Source organism: Phascolarctos cinereus, unplaced genomic scaffold (assembly GCF_003287225.1).
Source record: "Phascolarctos cinereus isolate Bilbo 61053 unplaced genomic scaffold, phaCin_HiC Scaffold_7;HRSCAF=346, whole genome shotgun sequence".
Classification (NCBI taxonomy): domain Eukaryota; kingdom Metazoa; phylum Chordata; class Mammalia; order Diprotodontia; family Phascolarctidae; genus Phascolarctos; species Phascolarctos cinereus.
Genome location: NW_027556180.1, coordinates 81,610,628 through 81,628,763, shown reverse-complemented (window position 1 = coordinate 81,628,763; position 18,136 = coordinate 81,610,628). Strand labels below are relative to the sequence as shown.

The 18,136-nt window shown below is 43.1% G+C and overlaps 1 protein-coding gene across 3 annotated transcripts in view; it reads left to right on the top strand.

The window, feature by feature from the left end:
- The window catches only part of NRP2 (neuropilin 2), a 148,558-nt gene extending 130,908 nt beyond the window's left edge, over nt 1-17,650 (top strand). For all 3 annotated transcript variants that reach the window (XM_020972858.2, XM_020972859.2, XM_020972863.2), the window contains 2 exons: nt 11,992-12,048; nt 14,071-17,650. In XM_020972858.2, the coding sequence (XP_020828517.1) occupies nt 11,992-12,048; nt 14,071-14,375 (362 nt within the window). In that variant the 3' untranslated portion in view covers nt 14,376-17,650. The remainder of the gene's footprint in view (nt 1-11,991; nt 12,049-14,070) is intronic.
- Nucleotides 17,651-18,136: the final 486 nt, after the last annotated feature.

The following is an 18,136-nucleotide window of genomic DNA, read 5'->3' as shown; positions in this document are numbered from 1 at the left end:
CTGCTGCTTTCTGAGTCTTTATTTAGGAGGTACTGGAGTACGAGGTTAGTATGTCTGTGCGAAAATCTTTTGTCCCTCTGTTTCTTAATCATTGTGGATAGATTGATAGAAGGAAGAGAATATGGGAGAGGGAAGATGTGTTGGCTTTCTCATCCCTCCTTTATAATGATTCCTTTGGGGGAATGAGGTTGCCTAGGAAGAGGAAGGAAGGATCTTATTAGGTGCTTTATAAATATTGTCTTATTTGATCTTCACTACAACTCTGGGAGGTATGTATTATTATTATTATTATCCCCATTTTACAGTTGAGGAAACTGAGGAAAACAAATTAATTGACCTGCCCAGGGTCATAAAACTCGTATGTATCTGAGGCTGGATTTGAACTTGGGTCATCTTGACTCTAGGCCCAGCACTCTACCAACTGTGCCAACTAGCCACCTTAAGGACTAGCTTAGGAACACCAGAAGAACCCTTGAGGATATCTCCCATTAAACTGTCCATTGGAAACCAAGGGAGTAAAGATATGCCTATGGTATCCTATCCTTGTACCTTCCTTTTATTCAACAAGCACTGATTGAGCACCTACTATGTGGCAAGTACTGAGCTAGCACTAGAGAAACAAAGACAAAAATGAGATTGTTCCTGCCCTCAAGGAGCTTACCTTCATCATCAATTCTTCCCTTTTTTGGGGGGTTAAGTGACTTGCCCAGGGTCACACAGCTAGTAAGTGTCAAGTCTTTGGTCTGAGGCCAGATTTGAACTCAGGTCCTCCTGACTTTAGGGCCAATACTCTATCCACTGAGCCACCTAGCTGCCCCTTTATCATCAATCCTTGACTGTGCTTTTGGGGTTCAGTATTAGAGCTCCTGGGGGGAGGCTTGCACATGTAGCTAAGATACTGCAAAAAGAGCTAAAAGTTCAGTAATGAAGCAGACGTGGCAGTGAGAGGATTGGTGCCTCAGACAATGTCAAAGACAGAGGGCCAAAGAAGACAAGATTGCCGGAGGTAATAAATATGCCCTTCCTGTGTGGCTCCCCTCCAGGCCTCCTCCATCTCTCATTTCCCTCCCCCCACTCCTGGAACTATTACATAGCTACCATATATTACATAGCTCCCACCATCACCACCAGCACCATACACAACAGACTCTTCTCATGACTCCATTTTGGATAATGTCCAATGTTCATTTGGCCACTTGGGAAGGAAGATGATTAGGGAAATGGGGAATAAGACCCTTTGTTCCTGTAATCACTCATTCGATACCAAACTGAGAGCCTGGGGAAGAGCTCACACCTGGACTGCTTTGTGCCTATAAAAACATGTCCAAACAGACAGAATCTTGTTCAGTTGTAACCTGGGGTGTCTATCAACAGTGCCAGAACCCTGGGAACTAGCAAACAGCAACTTTTGGGAAAGTCTGGCCCTTGCTTTAAATATATGTGCATCTATATAGATAAAATATGCATATGCAAAATATTTACACACAATTGTATATATGGAAGGAGGGAGGGAGTGTTTTTGCTGGCCTTGATATTTGAAGATTGTTATTTAAGACTGAAAAAACCAATGCGTGGCCTGCCTCCAGGCCAGCCCCAGGCAGAACTATGAAGCAGATGAAGTTGGTCTCTGGCTCAGTGTCCAAAAATGTTTGAGGTGGAAAGAAGGGTAGAGATCATAGGATAATAGATTGTGAGAGATGGAAGGGGCCTTAGAGCTAGTCTAAAACCACTAGTACCATATCACAGATGGGGAAATAGAAGCCCTAGAGAGAAATGGAGTCCCTTGCTCAAAGGGCCTCAGCTCATTAGAAGCAGAGCCCAGTAAAGGATTTGGGTCTCCAGATCCTTGGCCCAGTCTCTTTTGTCACTACATCACACCCACTACCCACTTGTCCACCAGGAAACCAGGGCTGACTTAGCTGGAGCATCTCGCCATGTTGCTGCCATAGTAAACTCTTTCCTCCTCTCCCCCCAAATCTTTTGCCTTCTCTGGGAAGAGTAATCAGATGGAAGATACCACTCCTACTAGGATGGGGTGCAACTGCCTAATGGCCACCCCACAGTTGCTATAACTCCTGAGACCAGAAGTCCTTTCCTTTCACAGCCTGACCTGTTTGTGTTTTCTCCCTCTTTTAGAATGTAAGCTTCTTAAGGGAAGAGACTATCTCATTTCTATCACCAGAACCTAGCAAAATGCTGACACATAGTAGGTATTTAGTAAATGCATGTTTATACATTTGTTCATTCACTCATTCCCAAGGAGAATGTCTCCTTTTTGCAAAGAGAATTAAAGAAACTTGTAGCCACTCCTACCACATTTTGCTCACCCTCATCATTGGCAGGTGCCCTTATATCTGATAATTTCTCCATATGTAACCTTTGTTACAGAGTTGGTAGCTACGTTACATAGTGGATAGAGTACAGGGCCTGGAGTCAAAAAGACTCATTTTCCTGAGTTCAGATCTGGCCTAAGACACTTACTAGTTGTGTGACCCTGGGAAGTCACTTAAACATGTTTGCCTCAGTTTTCTCATCTGTAAGAAGAGCTGGAGAAGGAAATGGCAAACCACTCCAGTAACTTGGCCAAGAAAACCCCAATGGGGTCACAAAGAGTCAGACAGAACTAAACAACCACAAAACGATGTTCTGCCCTTTCTTTTTGGTTCGTTTTCCAATTAAATTCATCAAGCATGTATTCACTGTCTACCATTTGCAAAGCAGTGAGACACAGTGGATAGAAGACCTGCTTTAATGTCAGAAAGACCTGAACTCAAGTCCTACCTCTGACCTATGCTAGTTATGTGACCTTGGCAAGTTATTTAACCTCCCTGACTGCCCTTGGCAATTCTCTAAGACCCCAAACTGCAGAACAGCTGCTGATGGGCATGGAAAGAAGGAGTTTTCTCATGTGGCATTACCCACAAGAGTGAAATAACAGGTCCAGGTTAAGGGGGCAGGGTGGGGAAGACAAAGGTAAAAATGAAAAACAATTTTGCCTTCAAGGAGCTTACATTCTACTGTTTACACAGATAAGTAAATGCAAAATAACTTGAGGGGGCCTCAGGAAAGGATTTATAAAGGAGAGTGGTCCCAGTGTGAAGTCTTTGAGAAAGCTGAATGCTCTAAGTGCTAGATGGAGGTGAGGAGGCAAAGCCTTCCAGGTTCTGTGCTCATTGGGCACCATTTAGGGGCATTACAAGGTTTTCTCACAGCCTTCTCTTTTTTTCAGCCATTAATCCCAATTTTTTCTTAGTTACTCAACTAAAAACAACATGAAATAATGGCTAAAAAAAATCTGGAACAAACTTTCCTAACAATCTCAAACCAAGTGCAAACCTTCTCCTTTCCCCCCCCCATCCTAAAAGGCATTTGGAACATTCCGAATAGAAATTTTCTTTTTCATGACCTTTCTTTGGTTTGGCTGGAACCCAGGTGATAAAAACCCATGATAAAGGGTCTTCTGATGGTGTTTCTAAGATCAAGCCAAACACAGCTAGTGCTAAATAGCTCCCAAGGTGGCCTGACTTTCTACCAGAGGAGATTTGGCAAAGTGGAGATAAACATCTGAACTTTTGGCTTGTTATCGGAACTGGGAATGAACAAACTGAATTAGGAAAAACAAGGGTACATCATTTAGCCAATACCATACATAATGCCAAACTGAATTAAACACTTTGAAGCCCAGAGCCATCTCTGTTCAGCCCTCCATCATCCTTCATTTTGGTGGCCTCCCTGCTTAGCATTTCCTGCTACAAACAAAGGCAAAATGGATGAAAGGCCTCCCAAAGCTGCTTCTGTGTGAGCTCAGCAGGTTCAGAAACTTGGGATAAGCTTCAGCCAAAGATCTAAACAGCTAATGGTTGATCCCAGGTACATAAATCACTCAATCTTATGGAACAGGCTAGTGGAGACTGCCCAGAATTAGGTGTTGAAATTGCTCAGGTTTTATTTCCAGTTTTACTTCTGTTTCTTTTTTTTTTTCTATGATTTGTTATTATCCTGTGCTATTCTGTCAGCTCATTTTTTCCCATCGTATGGTACAGTCAGATATAGTATAGTAAAGGCTCTAAAGTCAGAGGACCTGAATTCAGATCTCCCCTCTGACATGATATCCACATGACTTTGGGCAAATTAACCTCACTAGGTCATAGTTTCCTCCTCTGGAAATTGTGGGAATTGGACTAGCTAGTCTCTGGGGTCCTTTTCAGCTCTAGATCTGTGGTCCTGCAATTTCTGAGATGGGATAGTGAGACCTGGCATCCAGCTAGCCCCTTGTTGCTGTTATTATTTCTTGGCCGAGATACTGGAGCGGTTTGTCATTTACCGCTCCAGCTCATTTTACAGATGAGGGAACTGACGCAAACAGGGTTAAGTGACTTGCCCAGAGTCACACAGCTAATAAGTGTCTGAGGCTGGATTTAAACGCAGGTCTTCCTGATGCCAGACACTCTATCCACTGCGCCACCCAGCCCCATGTAGAGTTCTAAAGATGAGTGATTTGATGTCTATCACAGGCTTAAAGATGGTTGGATTAAATATAGGCATAAAACAAGTGTTCTTAAATGAACAGGAAAGTCTTGATTTTTCACACCGTCTGTTCATTGATATAAAGAAGTAATTCCAATTGGAAGGAGTCTGTCCCAAGACTAGCATTACCCTTCCTTCCACTTCACTTGTTTCTGTTGGACTCAGCCCTGTACCCCTGAGGTGATGTTGAAATGACGGTCCTTTCTGCCTATCTATCTGTTCCATCCATCCTTGACTGGCTCCTAGGGATTCTCACCCCTGGCCCCTTCCTACCTCTAATCTCTGTATTTTTCTGGCCTTAGCATGGATTCATTTAGCTTCTCTTCTCATAGACTTATAGTGTCATTGAATGTGAGTTTTAGAAATCAGTCTATTAACAAGAATTTATTGAGTCTCCTATGTGCCAGCGCCATGCTAGGTGCTGGAGATACACGTAAAAAGAGGGAAACAAATGCCCGTCACAAGGAACTTATGGTGGGAAATAAGTACATATTTTTACATACAGATGTTATATTACATATTCATGTGTGGGTATATATAGAGAGATAATATATAATATAATGTATAATTATATATTATGAAGTTAATAAATATAAATATATACAAAGTAATTCAGTACAAGGTAGTTTGGCAGGGAAGACACTAGGAACTGGTAGAGTCAGGAAAGGCTTCATGTAGAAGATGGTGCATCTTAAAGGAAGAGAGTGACTAGAAGGCAGAGGTAAGGAGGGAGAGTGTTCCAGGCCGGTGGGCTGGCCAATGCAAAGGTGTGGAGACAGGAGATGTAACGGAATGAGTGAGGAACAGAAGGATAGCCATTTTGGCCGAATAGCAGATTATGAAACAGGGTGACAAATTTGCTTTCCTCGTGCCCTTGTGCGTGGGCCTTTTCCTTTTCACAGCAGGCTGCCATTATACCATGGAAAGGAAACAAAGCCATGCCACTCTGTCCACCAGAGCCCTAGTATGGCAGACCATGGTCTGAAAACACTGTGAATATAAGTTAGCATCCTCCCAAACCAGACTGCAAAAATTTAAAACGAGCAAAAGAAATCACTTAGACTACCAGTGTCAGACAGGGAGGAAGAGTCAGGGGGAGAAGGATTTCTGAGCGATGAGTTGGAGGTGTCTCTGGGTAGTCTGTGTGGGCTTACAATATCTGGCAATGTTCCAGGCCCCCTGGGGGGAAGCTCCTTTCATTAGACTCGGTTTGGTTTGTGAATGGATGCAACTACTCTGTTCTCCCCTTGTTCAGAAGTGTTGCAATTTGTTTACTTATTACATGAGAGAATCTATGGCTCTCCTGTAGTTTTGAGGGATTTCCTTGAAGAGGCTAGTGTGCATTTTAGTAACCAGTTGCTATGAGGTTTTCACTTTGAAGAATTATACTCACCTGAGATGGACAAGAATCTGTCCTGGCTTCTCCACGCAGTGCACTTAACCCACCACCCCTCCAGGGATGCCAACTGAAGGGGCACCTGGGGAAACAATGTGGGGGGTGGGGGAGGTGAGCTGCTTTGTAGTCACAGCCTGGAAGCTTCAATCTCAATATGAAAAGGCACTGGATTTTTTTTTTAAAGTAGCAGCTATTTTGCCACACTTGGTTACTCCAACTCTATTAAACTCCATTAGAGCTGCTCTGTTATTTCAGCTCTTTGGCTCATGGTGGGTCTCCAGTGGATGGTGAAGTGGTGAGGGGGTGAGAATGAGTTGGGTTAGGGGGAGGGCTTACTTAGTTAGAGAAATAGGATGTGGAGAGTATGTGGTGGTGGGATACAATCACTTTACATCCCAGAGAGGATTGGTTAAAAAAAATTGCACTTGAACAAAGTAGAACTGAGTAATTAGGGTATTGGGTAAAAAATGCTAAATGACTGTGTTTGAAACCTTTCCTTGTGAGGAGGCAAACAGAGGAGATGGATTTTCCATTCAGTTTCCTCTTCACACTCCCCCCTCCCCCAACCCCTGCCAGTTTTTTGCTGTGTAGAATTGTCTAGCCATTTTCTTGTATTCAGAAAGGAGCAGAAAGTTAGAGGTGGAAAAGGTCTTTAAAGTTAACTAGTCCAGTTTCTCCCTCCATTTTACAAATGAGGAAACTGAGGCCCAGCTACCTTGTTCACAGTCAACATGACTAGGGAGTGACAGAGGTTGGCTCTCACCCACATCTTCTGACCCCATGGCTGGTGTGCATTCCACTGTACTCTGCCTTACGTACCTTGTTCCAGACTGTCTAACAATGTTCTCTGATTACATTGCAAGCTAGACATGGAGCTTATCATGTTTGCATTCCTCAAGGCATCTAGTACAGTGCCAGGTACATAGGTGTGTAATAAATATTCATTGGTTGGTTGGTGTTAACTAAGACTTTGATTAATATTTTCTTTGAAGAATAACGATAATAAAGGTTCTTCTAAATTTGGCTGCCTATGTGGCCTACTGGGAAAACCAGAATAATTCTGGGTATTGTAGCTGCAGATTTAAGGTCAGGTTGACACTTGATAAAATGGAAAGCCTTTCGTAGTCCCCTTAGCTGTTAGCATTCTCTTCCTCATCAAATTATCTTGGTTTGCTACAAGTTGAATCCCTTAAGAGAATGTAAGCTCCTTGAGGGCAGGGGCTGTTTTACATTTTTGTTTTTGTGTCACCAAGCATCTAGCACAGTGCCTTGCACATAGCCTGAACTTAATACATGTTTGTTGAATGGAATCTGGTACAACACTCTCCTTTTTTAGGAGGAAAACCATGAAGGTAAAGTGCTCTGTCCGAGGTCATCCAGCTAGCAGGGCCAAGACTGGAGCCTGAGTCTTCAGGCTCCCAGGCCAGAGGGATATTTTCCCTCTGCTCCATGCTGTCTCTCATGATTCACTTTAATTCAGTTTGTGATATCAGGATGGCCACAAAGCCTCAGTGTCAAGTTTGCCTTATGTAGTAGGAAAATCACACCGCTGACTCCATTCTCTGTTGGCCTCATTTATCTTGCCAGAAGTTGTGGTCATTAGCCTATAGGTTAGAACTGAGTATCCTATTCCACACTTGAAATATTCTGATCTCTCTCTCTCTCTCTCTCTCTCTCTCTCTCTCTCTCTCTCTCTCTCTCTCTCTCCCTCTTCCTCTCATCACAGATACTCCCCTCCTTGAATTCCCATGTCTCCTTTCCATATCCACTCATTTGGGAGGATCATTCCACATGAACTAAAGCTGCTACATCCCCATCCATCACCTCAGCTTTCATTCATGGTTCTCCTAATCAGTCTCCATGAGAAATGTGGCCACTTTGAAAAGAATCAGTCATATTAATAGCCTCCTTTTGTCTGTCCAGCTCAGACATGTGTTATGTCTGTTACCCAAGGAGGCCTTGCCCTTCTCCTACAGGGAGCTGGAGTTTGATGAATAGGTCCTTTCCTTACCTCAATATGACCTGGTCCATCTTCAGTGGTTTCTCAGTGTGATTTTTCTCAGGGTAGGCTCCTGGCACTACAGGAACACTGTTCAAATGGACACCTGGCAGTGTTAAGCTAAGGTTGCTCATCTTCATTTCATTATACTCCAGTCTTTTCTTGAGTTCCAGTAGGAGGCTACATTGTGAATTGTCAGTGTGTTAGAGTGTATAAGATAAGATATATTAGGAATTTTCTTTCTCCATCCTCTTTCTGACATCTTATGGGGTGAGGCATGCAGCTCCTTCCTTTCTCTGTTGTACTACTACTGCTCACCTGTACACACACACACCCTGATATCTACCCTTTCACGTGAAGCCCAGTACAAAGGAAGGTAGTAACCCAACCCTTCTACCAACTTTGGATGCTAATTAAGAGAGACAAAAGCAACTCTCATCTCTGCCATTGTTTTCCCCCCCTTTCTCTGCCGTCTCCTAGCTGCTTTGGCTCTGCTCCAATCGTTGCATAACTGATAGTCCAAACTACTGTTTCCTCTATGGTAGTAGCCACCTTGCCGTTCCCTGTCCACAACATCCCATCTCCCACCTCCGTGCCTTTGCATAGTCTATCTCCCATGCTTACATGTTCTACTCCTTTATCTCTGCCTCTTGGAACCCTCAGATCCCTTCAAAGCTTATCTCAAGTGTTGCTGGGCTATCGACACATGTCCTGACCTATGTCTTGCCCTTGGACTCCAGTGACCCTGGAGAAGAGAGTAAGGCTGATGACTTTGCACAGCCCTGCCTCACTTAAATCCAATTCACGTGCAAGTCAAGATATCACCCTGCTGAAGTATTCAGTCCTCTTCAAGAATGAAGGACAAACAATAATATCTCAAGTGGCACTTCCTATATCAGGCTTAATTCCCCACCGGCTGAAATTCTTTTGTAAATACTTTTGTATTTGATGCTCTGTGTACAAGCAATCCTTGAAAATAAAATACTATTTACTTTTTTTGTCTCTGTTTCCCCAGTGCCTTAGGCAGTGCCTGGCACATAGTAGGGCCTTAATAAATATTTGTGGATTTGAATGGAACTATCAGGGACAATCAACTGTCAACATATACTTTGATAGTTCTTGGCTCTTGACCTATGATATTGTCACACACACCCCCCCCAGGAGCTACGGAAATCTCTAATATTTTTGTCTTAAATTGATGTCCACAAGTGTTCCCCTTTTCTTTGGCTGCTGTTCCTTTGGCTTGGCCCCCCTTCCCCTTTTTGCTTGTCTGATTGGGGAATCACAGAACTGGAAGGAAAAAGTGGCACCACTCTCCTTTTCACTATCTCAAGAGAGGAATGAACCAAGCTTTAACTACTGGACTGAACAGAGAAGAGTGACTGGTGAAGGGCAAAAAGGCTTTTGAGGGAGAAAGCTCTTAATCAAACACAAATATCAGGGATATTAGCAAGGGGAATGGAGAAAATTGCTATCAAACTAAATTGCTTTTTGTATAAATGTTCTCTTTATTCAAGTTTTCCCCAGTGTGCAATTCTTTCTTTAAGGCTTGGTGAACAGATGCTCTTTTGAAAATGTTGATTAACTGATGCTTTTTTAGAACCCTTCCCACTCACCCAAACAAAACTACTGGGATGAATGATTATCAGAAGGGAAGGGGGGGGGAAGGGAGAAAAGTCAAGTCTCCAAGGCTTTCTTCTTCCTCTGAAGTGGCCTTTGATTCTCCAGGTGCAGAAATCTCAGCCACATCTGAGTGAGAGCTTTCAGAGAACCCCTCAGCACTAGAAGGAACTCTGGGAGGCCATCTACTTCAACTCATTGCCTGTAAACAAGACTGCATTCAAACCTTCCCCTCAGAAGTGCTCCCTAAAGCAAGGAAAGAGTGACTACTTTGTAGAAAGAAGACCAGGGTTGAAATCTTAGTTTTGCTGCTTACTAGCCTGGTAGTTTGGGTCACTTCATCTCTCTGGATCTCAGTTTCCCCATCTGTAAAAATGGATTGCACCAAGTGACCTTTAAAGTCTCCTCCAGCTCTACATCTTTAAGCCTAAGAACCTGTCCTTCCTTTCTCGGTATAGGAACGCTGTTGCTCCAGTCATATCTAACCCTTAAAGTCAGGGCAGTTTTTTTTCCTTTTTCTTAAAGGTTAATGTTCTTTTTGCCCTTTTCCCTGGCAGCAGTCACTTTCTGCTGAGTGACAGCTGGCAGAAGCCTCCTGACTCTGATCCCTTTCCTGGGGGATGAAATGGAATAGGGCCACATTCTCACATCCAACTGTTTCTCTTCCCTTTGGTGGGGCCTTTGTATCTGGACGCAGACACAGATTTCACTGGCAAGTCATGCTGCTGGGTTCATGAGTGGATCCACAGACTCCCATCCAATATCCTGGGCCTTTCAGCTGTGAGGATGTTAAGAAATGTGAGCATCCATCACCTCGATTACTGGCTGGAGATATTGTGTGGATTTCTGCCAATCCCCGGCCCCCCCATATACTCTTTCTTTCTAGATGGAAGTGAAAATAAGAAAAGATTTGATTTATAGGAAAAAATCAGCTCAGCAACCTAGGCCTCCAGATTCATTACTTGAGCCTTCTGATGGACACCACCTGTCTCCTGTTCATGTTTGCCTTCCAAGTAAACAATCTGCTTTGTAACATCACAGAAAGAATAATGAAGAGGATGGGAACCAAGGTAGAAATGCTTGGCTTGGTCCCACTGATGCCAGTCTTCCTGCTGTCAGAGGGCCAGGAACAGCCTGGAGATTTAGAGCAATGGTGATTAACATTGTAGATGGCAAACACTCTCTAGGACCTGGGCCATTGGAATCTAAGGGAGCTTTCTATTTGTTCCCTCTCCATGAAGGTGGGTGAGAATTTGAGGGGACTCTTGGTGCTTTAGTCGGGAGTCCAGAGAACTTCCTATATGGATTAAAAGGTCAAGCTTTTGGGAAGAAGCTGGAGTTGGAGTGTGACAGTGATGGATCGGACATCATTTTAGGTTGTGGTTGAGAAAGTTCCCGGTTGATAGTGTGGACAGGTTAACATTTTAGGCTACTTTTAGGATCTATGTTAGTTTCTTCTGGTGTGTTTTAACTCTTCTCAAATCTTTTCCTTAAGTCCTTGGCATTAATCTTCAGAATTACGCTGAAATTCAGAAAGTACAATTTTAGGCAGAACAGAATTCTTTAAGGACCACATGCACATGCAATGGGGGTATACTGAGCCAAAGATGTGGACTCAAAAAATTAGCGTGTAAGATCGGAAGAAACAATAGCCTATTGCTTTTCAGGCATATATTTAACTTTTTTTAAAAAATGTTTTACCATTTTAGACAAGTAATTTTCCTTGGCTTTTTCTTTTCTCTCCTCAGCTGTGATTTCTGTGAGATGGACAGAGTAGTGAATAGAAAGACCTGTATTATTGCCAAAAATTATCATATAAAAGAAAAAGATAGACAGTGATAATACTGGAGAAATTTCAGAGTAAATTAACTAAGCTCTATTCAAACCTGGGCTAGCTAGATTGGTTGCCAATGTTTGATCTATTCCAAATCATAACGAAAGCCAACACACAGAGTAGCTTGGGCAGGAGAGATGAGCGATATTAATGCAGATATGTGGATATGGGCAGTCATTATGACATTCTTTTCCAATTCCGCTTCTACAGTAAAATATATAATGATGGTACATGACTTGCTTAAATTACTTTAAATTTATTTGGAATCCCAAGGAGAGAAGCCTTTTAGACTTTGTGTCCACTTAGATGTATGCATATGAGGTGATGAAATTTGTGGTGCTAAAATGGCTTTAGCAATAATGGTGACTGACGGCAAGTGCTAAGACACCATTGAAAGATCTAAGGATAATATCCAGGATAATATTGATAATGAATGGCAGCCATTATGAAGGAAGGCACAAGTGACAATATCTTTGCATGCTGGATACTTAGCTTTGGGGGTTGTCCTTTTTCTTCTGGTTGCTGTGGAAACAATGGAGGCAACTCTAACAAAGCTTGCCTTCTGACAATTACTGATATAAAAATGGCTTCTACTTTGTTTGTTTCCCATTACAGTGGACATCCCAGAAATAACAAGAATTCCAAACAGCGAGGGATATGAAGACGATGAAGGTGAGCTGATTTCTACCTACCCCCTTCCTTTTGTTTTTTTTTTAAGACAGTCTCCTAGCTAAACTGAAGATTGGCTTAACAGGAGTCATATCCAGAGTCCTAGGGGGAAAAGGTTGAAAAACAAAGGTCAAAAATGAAAATGGTGAAAAAAGCTAGAGAATATCGTATCCATCTATCAAGGTCAAAGTGGGGTCCTTCATACAACTCTGCCACTAACTAGCTGTATGACCTTGGGCTAGTCACTTCTACTCCCTAACCTTCAGTTTTCTTAGCTATTAAAAACAAAGTAAGACAGGGTTCCTCATAAGGTGAACATCACAATTATGTGAGGGATATGATTTTTATGTAATCTTAGATTCCATTTTATTATTTTTATGACTGATTTTTGTAAGTTTTATTGATGTCTTTTGTTTATATACTCTTTTGGGTCTGTGATTGTGTTGAGGGTGTTTGGGTGCTAACAATAACACCTCCAAAACAAGAAAAAGAAAAGAAAGAACTGAGGGTCTTTGAAATATATTCTTCTGGCTATAGCCACCCTTCTTCCAAACCACCCTGGAATGGAGCCCTTCCTACTAACAAAGAAAAACCAGTTAAGCAAGAGCATTCAATGCAGTAACCATGTCTGACAGTATGTATATGCAACAGTTTACCCCAGCAGTCCCTACAGGAAAGTGTGTTTCCTTGTCTGTTCTCCAGGACTGTTTATTGCTGACTTTTCAATTACTAGAGATCTTTTTCTTTATATTGCTGTGGTCTTTGTGAATATTATCCTTTTGGTTTTGTTCAGTCCACTTTCCAATAATAGTTCATACAAATCATCCCATGTTTCTCAGAATTCTCATTTTTGTCACTTCATACTGTACAGTTTTATCCCATTACATTCATAAACCACAGATAATTCAGCCATTTCCCAATCGACGGGCACCCAGTTTGTTTTCATTTCTTTATAACCATGAAAAGTGCTACGGTGAGCATTTTGTTATATGGTGGACCTTACGTTTTTCCTTGACTGGTTTGGAGTTGAGCCTAATGTTTAAGAAGCTGTTGTAAGTGTTTTGAGCACCTGGGGTAACCACTACTTTGCCAATCTTCTTCTTGGGTAATTTGAATCTATTCAACATGTTGCCAGTTACTCACTTAGCAACTCCTGGGGGAGAGGGATCTGCCCCACCCCCCATTTACCTTGGGTACTGTCTTTTTTATGCAAAGACTACAGGGATCTATGAACTATGAAAACTTGATCTCTGTTAATTGTCCGGGCTTTGTCATTACCATGCCCAAACATAAGAATTTTCTTCATGAAAATTAACACTGGGATCCTGCAAAACCTCAGGATCTCTGGCTGGCGACCCTCGGTCTGTATCACCTTAATTCTCAGTCACCATAAATGGAGATTTGCTGGAGGGGACAGACCAAAACTTTTTGACGTCCAAAGATTGCAAATACATTCTCAGATCTCCTGAGGGTTCTGCCCTGAGACACTCTTATTCTTCCCTTAGCTCCTACACATTCAAGTTAACTAATTGTGCTTTGTGTTTCCATCCCCAACACTAACACTCTATCTTCTACATATTCAAATTCCATTCCACACTTGGTCACAGGCAACCAGGGCCTGGCTTCCAAACACACCTATTCCACTGATTACCAACATCAGGAGATATTCTGGTTGTTTCTTAAGAACCTGGGTTTAAGTGTTCTCCAGCTGGAGTGCACAGCTGGCACCTCTTCAGAGGCCAGCACTAGGTGGGCAAGAATAAACTCTATGCCTGAGTTCAAATCTGGCCTCAGACACTTGACCCTTAACTAGGTATGTGACTTAACCCCGATTGCCTCACCACAAAAAGAAAAAAGAAAGAGAAGAATAAACTCTGTGTGTATATGTTACATGTAACACACATATATGGCATATGCTATACACAATTAGAAATTTTTTTTAAGAACCATTGTGGTGAGATGCATGCTGGTAGGTGCCCATGGAGTGATAATGAGCTCAATCACCTTGCTTCTCTTGTATTGTAGATGAGTATGATGTCGACTGGAGTAACTCATCGTCCTCAACATCTGGTCCAGGTCTTCCCAAAGAGGACCGGGAGAAGAGCTGGCTGTATACTCTGGACCCCATCCTCGTCACCATCATTGCAATGAGTTCCCTGGGTGTCCTGCTAGGAGCCATCTGTGCTGGCCTACTGCTCTACTGCACGTGTTCCTACACAGGCCTCTCGTCCCGCAGCTGTACCACACTGGAGAACTACAACTTTGAGCTCTATGACGGCATCAAGCACAAGGTCAAAATAAACCACCAGAAGTGCTGCTCGGAGGCATGACTGATTGCACCCGGATCACATTTGACGTTTCATTCCAGCAAGAGCGGCTGGTGAAGATTACTTTTTTTTTTCCTATGGGAACTGAATGCCATAATCTCGAACAAACCGATCCAGAATACAGACAGTGAGGGCAAGGCAGACGGGGGGAGTGGAAGTGGGGAAGAGGGAGGTGTGGCCCACATGGGAGACTGGCTCCCCCACCCAGGACCACAGTGGCTGAGTCATGGCTGTAATGAGGACTTGCTCTCTGCTGGGACAAGGACAGGAGCTCGACTCTTGGGATTCTGATTTTGCCTTTTGTTTGAGGATTTTCTTTAAAAAAATTTTTAAAAAAATTTTCATCTTTGAAGGACTCAAAGAAGTAGAAGAAAAGAATGACCTGTGTGGTGTGAGAAGTACAAATCATTACTCCCCACTTTCTTTTCCTGATCGGTGGTTGAGAGGCAAAGGAATTTTCAGCTGGTCTATCTTTAGAAATAAAACACAAAGAGCCATCCAGCTTATCCCTTTCTCAGATAAGTTTGTGATTTAAGGGATTTGCTACCGGGGCAGGTTCTGCCAACCGAGCCTGTGTGCTGCCGTCTCCCGTCAGTCCTAGAACGGAAATTGAATGTTGTTGCCTTGAACTTTTCTTATCCAGGGGAAAATTCCCATTTGAGGGTCAACAGAAACAGCAGCTCTTTCTTATGTGTGATTCAAAACAAAACAGAAAGGGAACTTCACAAATCACAATCCATAGGAGCACCTCCTTGGGAGCCGCTAAAGGGCCTTAAAGTGCTTTGTGAATAGGAGCCATTTATTAAATCCAGAACCCAAGTCTGTCTTGATGGCTGAGGCCTTCCTAACAAGGCCTCTGGATGTTGCTTTCTTTCTTTCTTACTTTCCTTCTTTCTTTTTCATTCCCCCCTTGTTCTTGTAAAAATGAGAACACCACATACAAAGACACCCTTGTAAGGTTTCCAAGGCCCAGGAGATAGCTTTGTTTGATATTCTTGGTGGGGAGGGGGATGAGAATACAAGCGATTATTGTTTTCTCTATTAATAAGACATCGAGTGTGGTGACCACTAGAATCCTAGCATGTTAGGGCTGGAAAGGGGACCTCGGACATTATCTGGTTCACCTCCTCATTTGAGGAACTTATGGCCCAGAAAGATTATGTGCCATATCGAAGGTCACACAACTGGTTAGTAGCAGGGCCAGGACAAGAAACCTTGGCTTTTTGACTCTGTCAGGTGCTTGTTCAGCTACACCACAGTGCCTCCTGACTAGGTAGAAAAGAGGGAGAAAGTAGACAGAGAAAGAACAGTTTCTGATATCCTATAGTTAAGTAGGAAGGGTTGAAAGGACTGCCCTAGGGAGATATTTTGATTAATGAGTCCCTTCTCTAAGCTATGAGCCCTGATTTCTGTTTTGGGTTATAGCCACAGCCTTGGCTTTCCCGGGGGGGGGGGGGGGTCAAAGTTAAGTTGTACAAGAGCCTGCCAGAGGTTAGCAGGCAGTGTGAACCAAAATATTAACACTTCTACTTCATCCTCCCCCCCTCACCATGGGATTCATCCAACTTGTTACTCATTCTCATACACACACTCTTTGATTTACGAGTTTTTGTTATCAAGTGCCTTGAAAAGTGAAGAAGAAAAAAAGTATTTTTTTCCCTCTATCTAGAAATCCATGCTGTATCATACAAGTAAGGCATTCATCCTTCCCTGGCCCAGCTGCCTCTCTGAACTCCTCTGAACTCTCCACTGATATCTGCTAATGGAACGAGACCTGCCCAGATGGCTGAATGGGTCAATAGTTGTAGCCCTCCACCTCACCTGGCTGCAGAAGGGGTTGGGGGGTAGGCAGGATAAAAGGAAAACTGTGCAGAGGAAATATTGTCCAAATAAGAGTAGCTTGACTTAGGCTTAAATTAATGTGTAAGAATTTTCCTGTTTGCAGGCAACACTCATCCAAAAAGCCAACCACCATGCCCAGCTTATCACATATGAATGGTAAAACTCGTCAGACCATTGTTGCTGCTACTATCATGTACAATTTCATTCGTCTCACACCCAGGCTAAAGGGGAAGGGTGAATGGAACAGATCTGTTCCTATAAATGTTAACTTATGGACCTGATAGTTAAAATGGTAATGTCACAGTGTATTGTATGCATACAGAGAGTGAGAGTTCATAACTACATATATTTATACATATATGTGTGTGTTTGCGTGCGCATGTGGGTTCTCTGTATGTACCGTGTATGTGAATGGTCATGTGGGACTAAATAGTGTTAATGTAACTTTGATCTAGGGCAGGAGAGTACTGCTGTTCTTGGCGTTTAATTTGGCACAGTGTTAGTTAATGGTGAAGTGCAAAGTTATTAAGCCCACATGCTTGGCTCAACACTACCCTATGAGCAGGGCATGCAGAAATAAAATTCTAGGTCAATCCATCCTCCTCTTCTCCCTGCAGTAAGGCCTTTAGGGCCTTGGGTAACACTGGTTACAGGAGGGATGCTTGGGAAGTAAGGAAGTACCCAGGAATCTTCCAGACTCTCTTGAAGACAAAGATTTCCCCACACCCATTTCTGTGCTGACTGTCCCTGTCATGGCCTGGTAATGGGGAGTTTGGCCCCGTGCCACCTGCTAGCCTCATTCCAGGTTTGTAGCTCATCTGGGTTGTACACTACGGAACATGCATCCACTTTAGGAGTCCCACATTCATATTTCCCATCAGCTGGTACAGGGAATCTGACTGTGCTCCGAATGCCGAGCCAGAGCAGGCCATCCAGTAGCTACAGTGTGTTACTGTAACTTGAACAGGGAAAACGAAACAAAACATTGGTGCATTCAATTCATTGTTCTCTTTCTCTACAGTGATGCTTTGCTCATCCTCCTTAGTGAGGTAAACCCAACCAACAGTATTGACACAATTTTATGCCTTGTACTGAATGACCTATTACCTCCACGCTCTCATAGACTGGGTGGTCAGGAGGGCCATGCGGTTGCTTTCTCCCTTTGGTGGGGAGGGGGTTGGTGGGGTGGGACGCTTTGGGATGAGCATGGGGTGGGGGAGGGGAAATGAAAGTTAAGAAAACAGTGGCTTAACTTTTCCAAGGCTCACAGCTGAAGGTGTTTGACCATTCACTTGCTGAGCCAGATCACAGGGGACTTGAGAGCTTTTACTGTGATTCTCGCAAGGTAAAAAATAAACAGCAACAACAAACTGTGTTTATATGATTTGTACAAAGCCTTTTTAAAATTACTATTTAAATAAACAGTATGCCAGGGACTCTCTTTTTGCATCTTCTTTATTCGAGCCAAAAGGACTTGGGGTAAAAGCTTTGCATACTACAGTAGGTGCTTAATAAATGTGGGTGGCTATCTCCTTGAGGGCAGGAACCGGTCCGGTTTTAAAATTTTTTTTCTCTTTGTATCTCTGGTGCTCCAACAGAGTAGGTATTGAATAAATATTTCTTGAATTGAGATTGAAATGAATTGGTTGGTTAGCTGTCTGAGGGGAAAAAATGGCAGAATGAAGAGCTTGAGGGATGGGTAATGAGTCGTCATACCGCCACTCTAACCAGTAGCTCCGAAGCTCTACCTGAAAATCACTAAGCCAGCTGGCATCACCACACACCATGCCTCCCTCTCCCGGCCCCACCTCCACAACATTCCCTTTCCGTAATTTGTAGTTTGCTAGCACATCCTTCCTTTCCTTCTTCAAGGTCTTCACAGCTAGCATTTCTTAGCCCTGCTTCACCCTCCACCCCACATA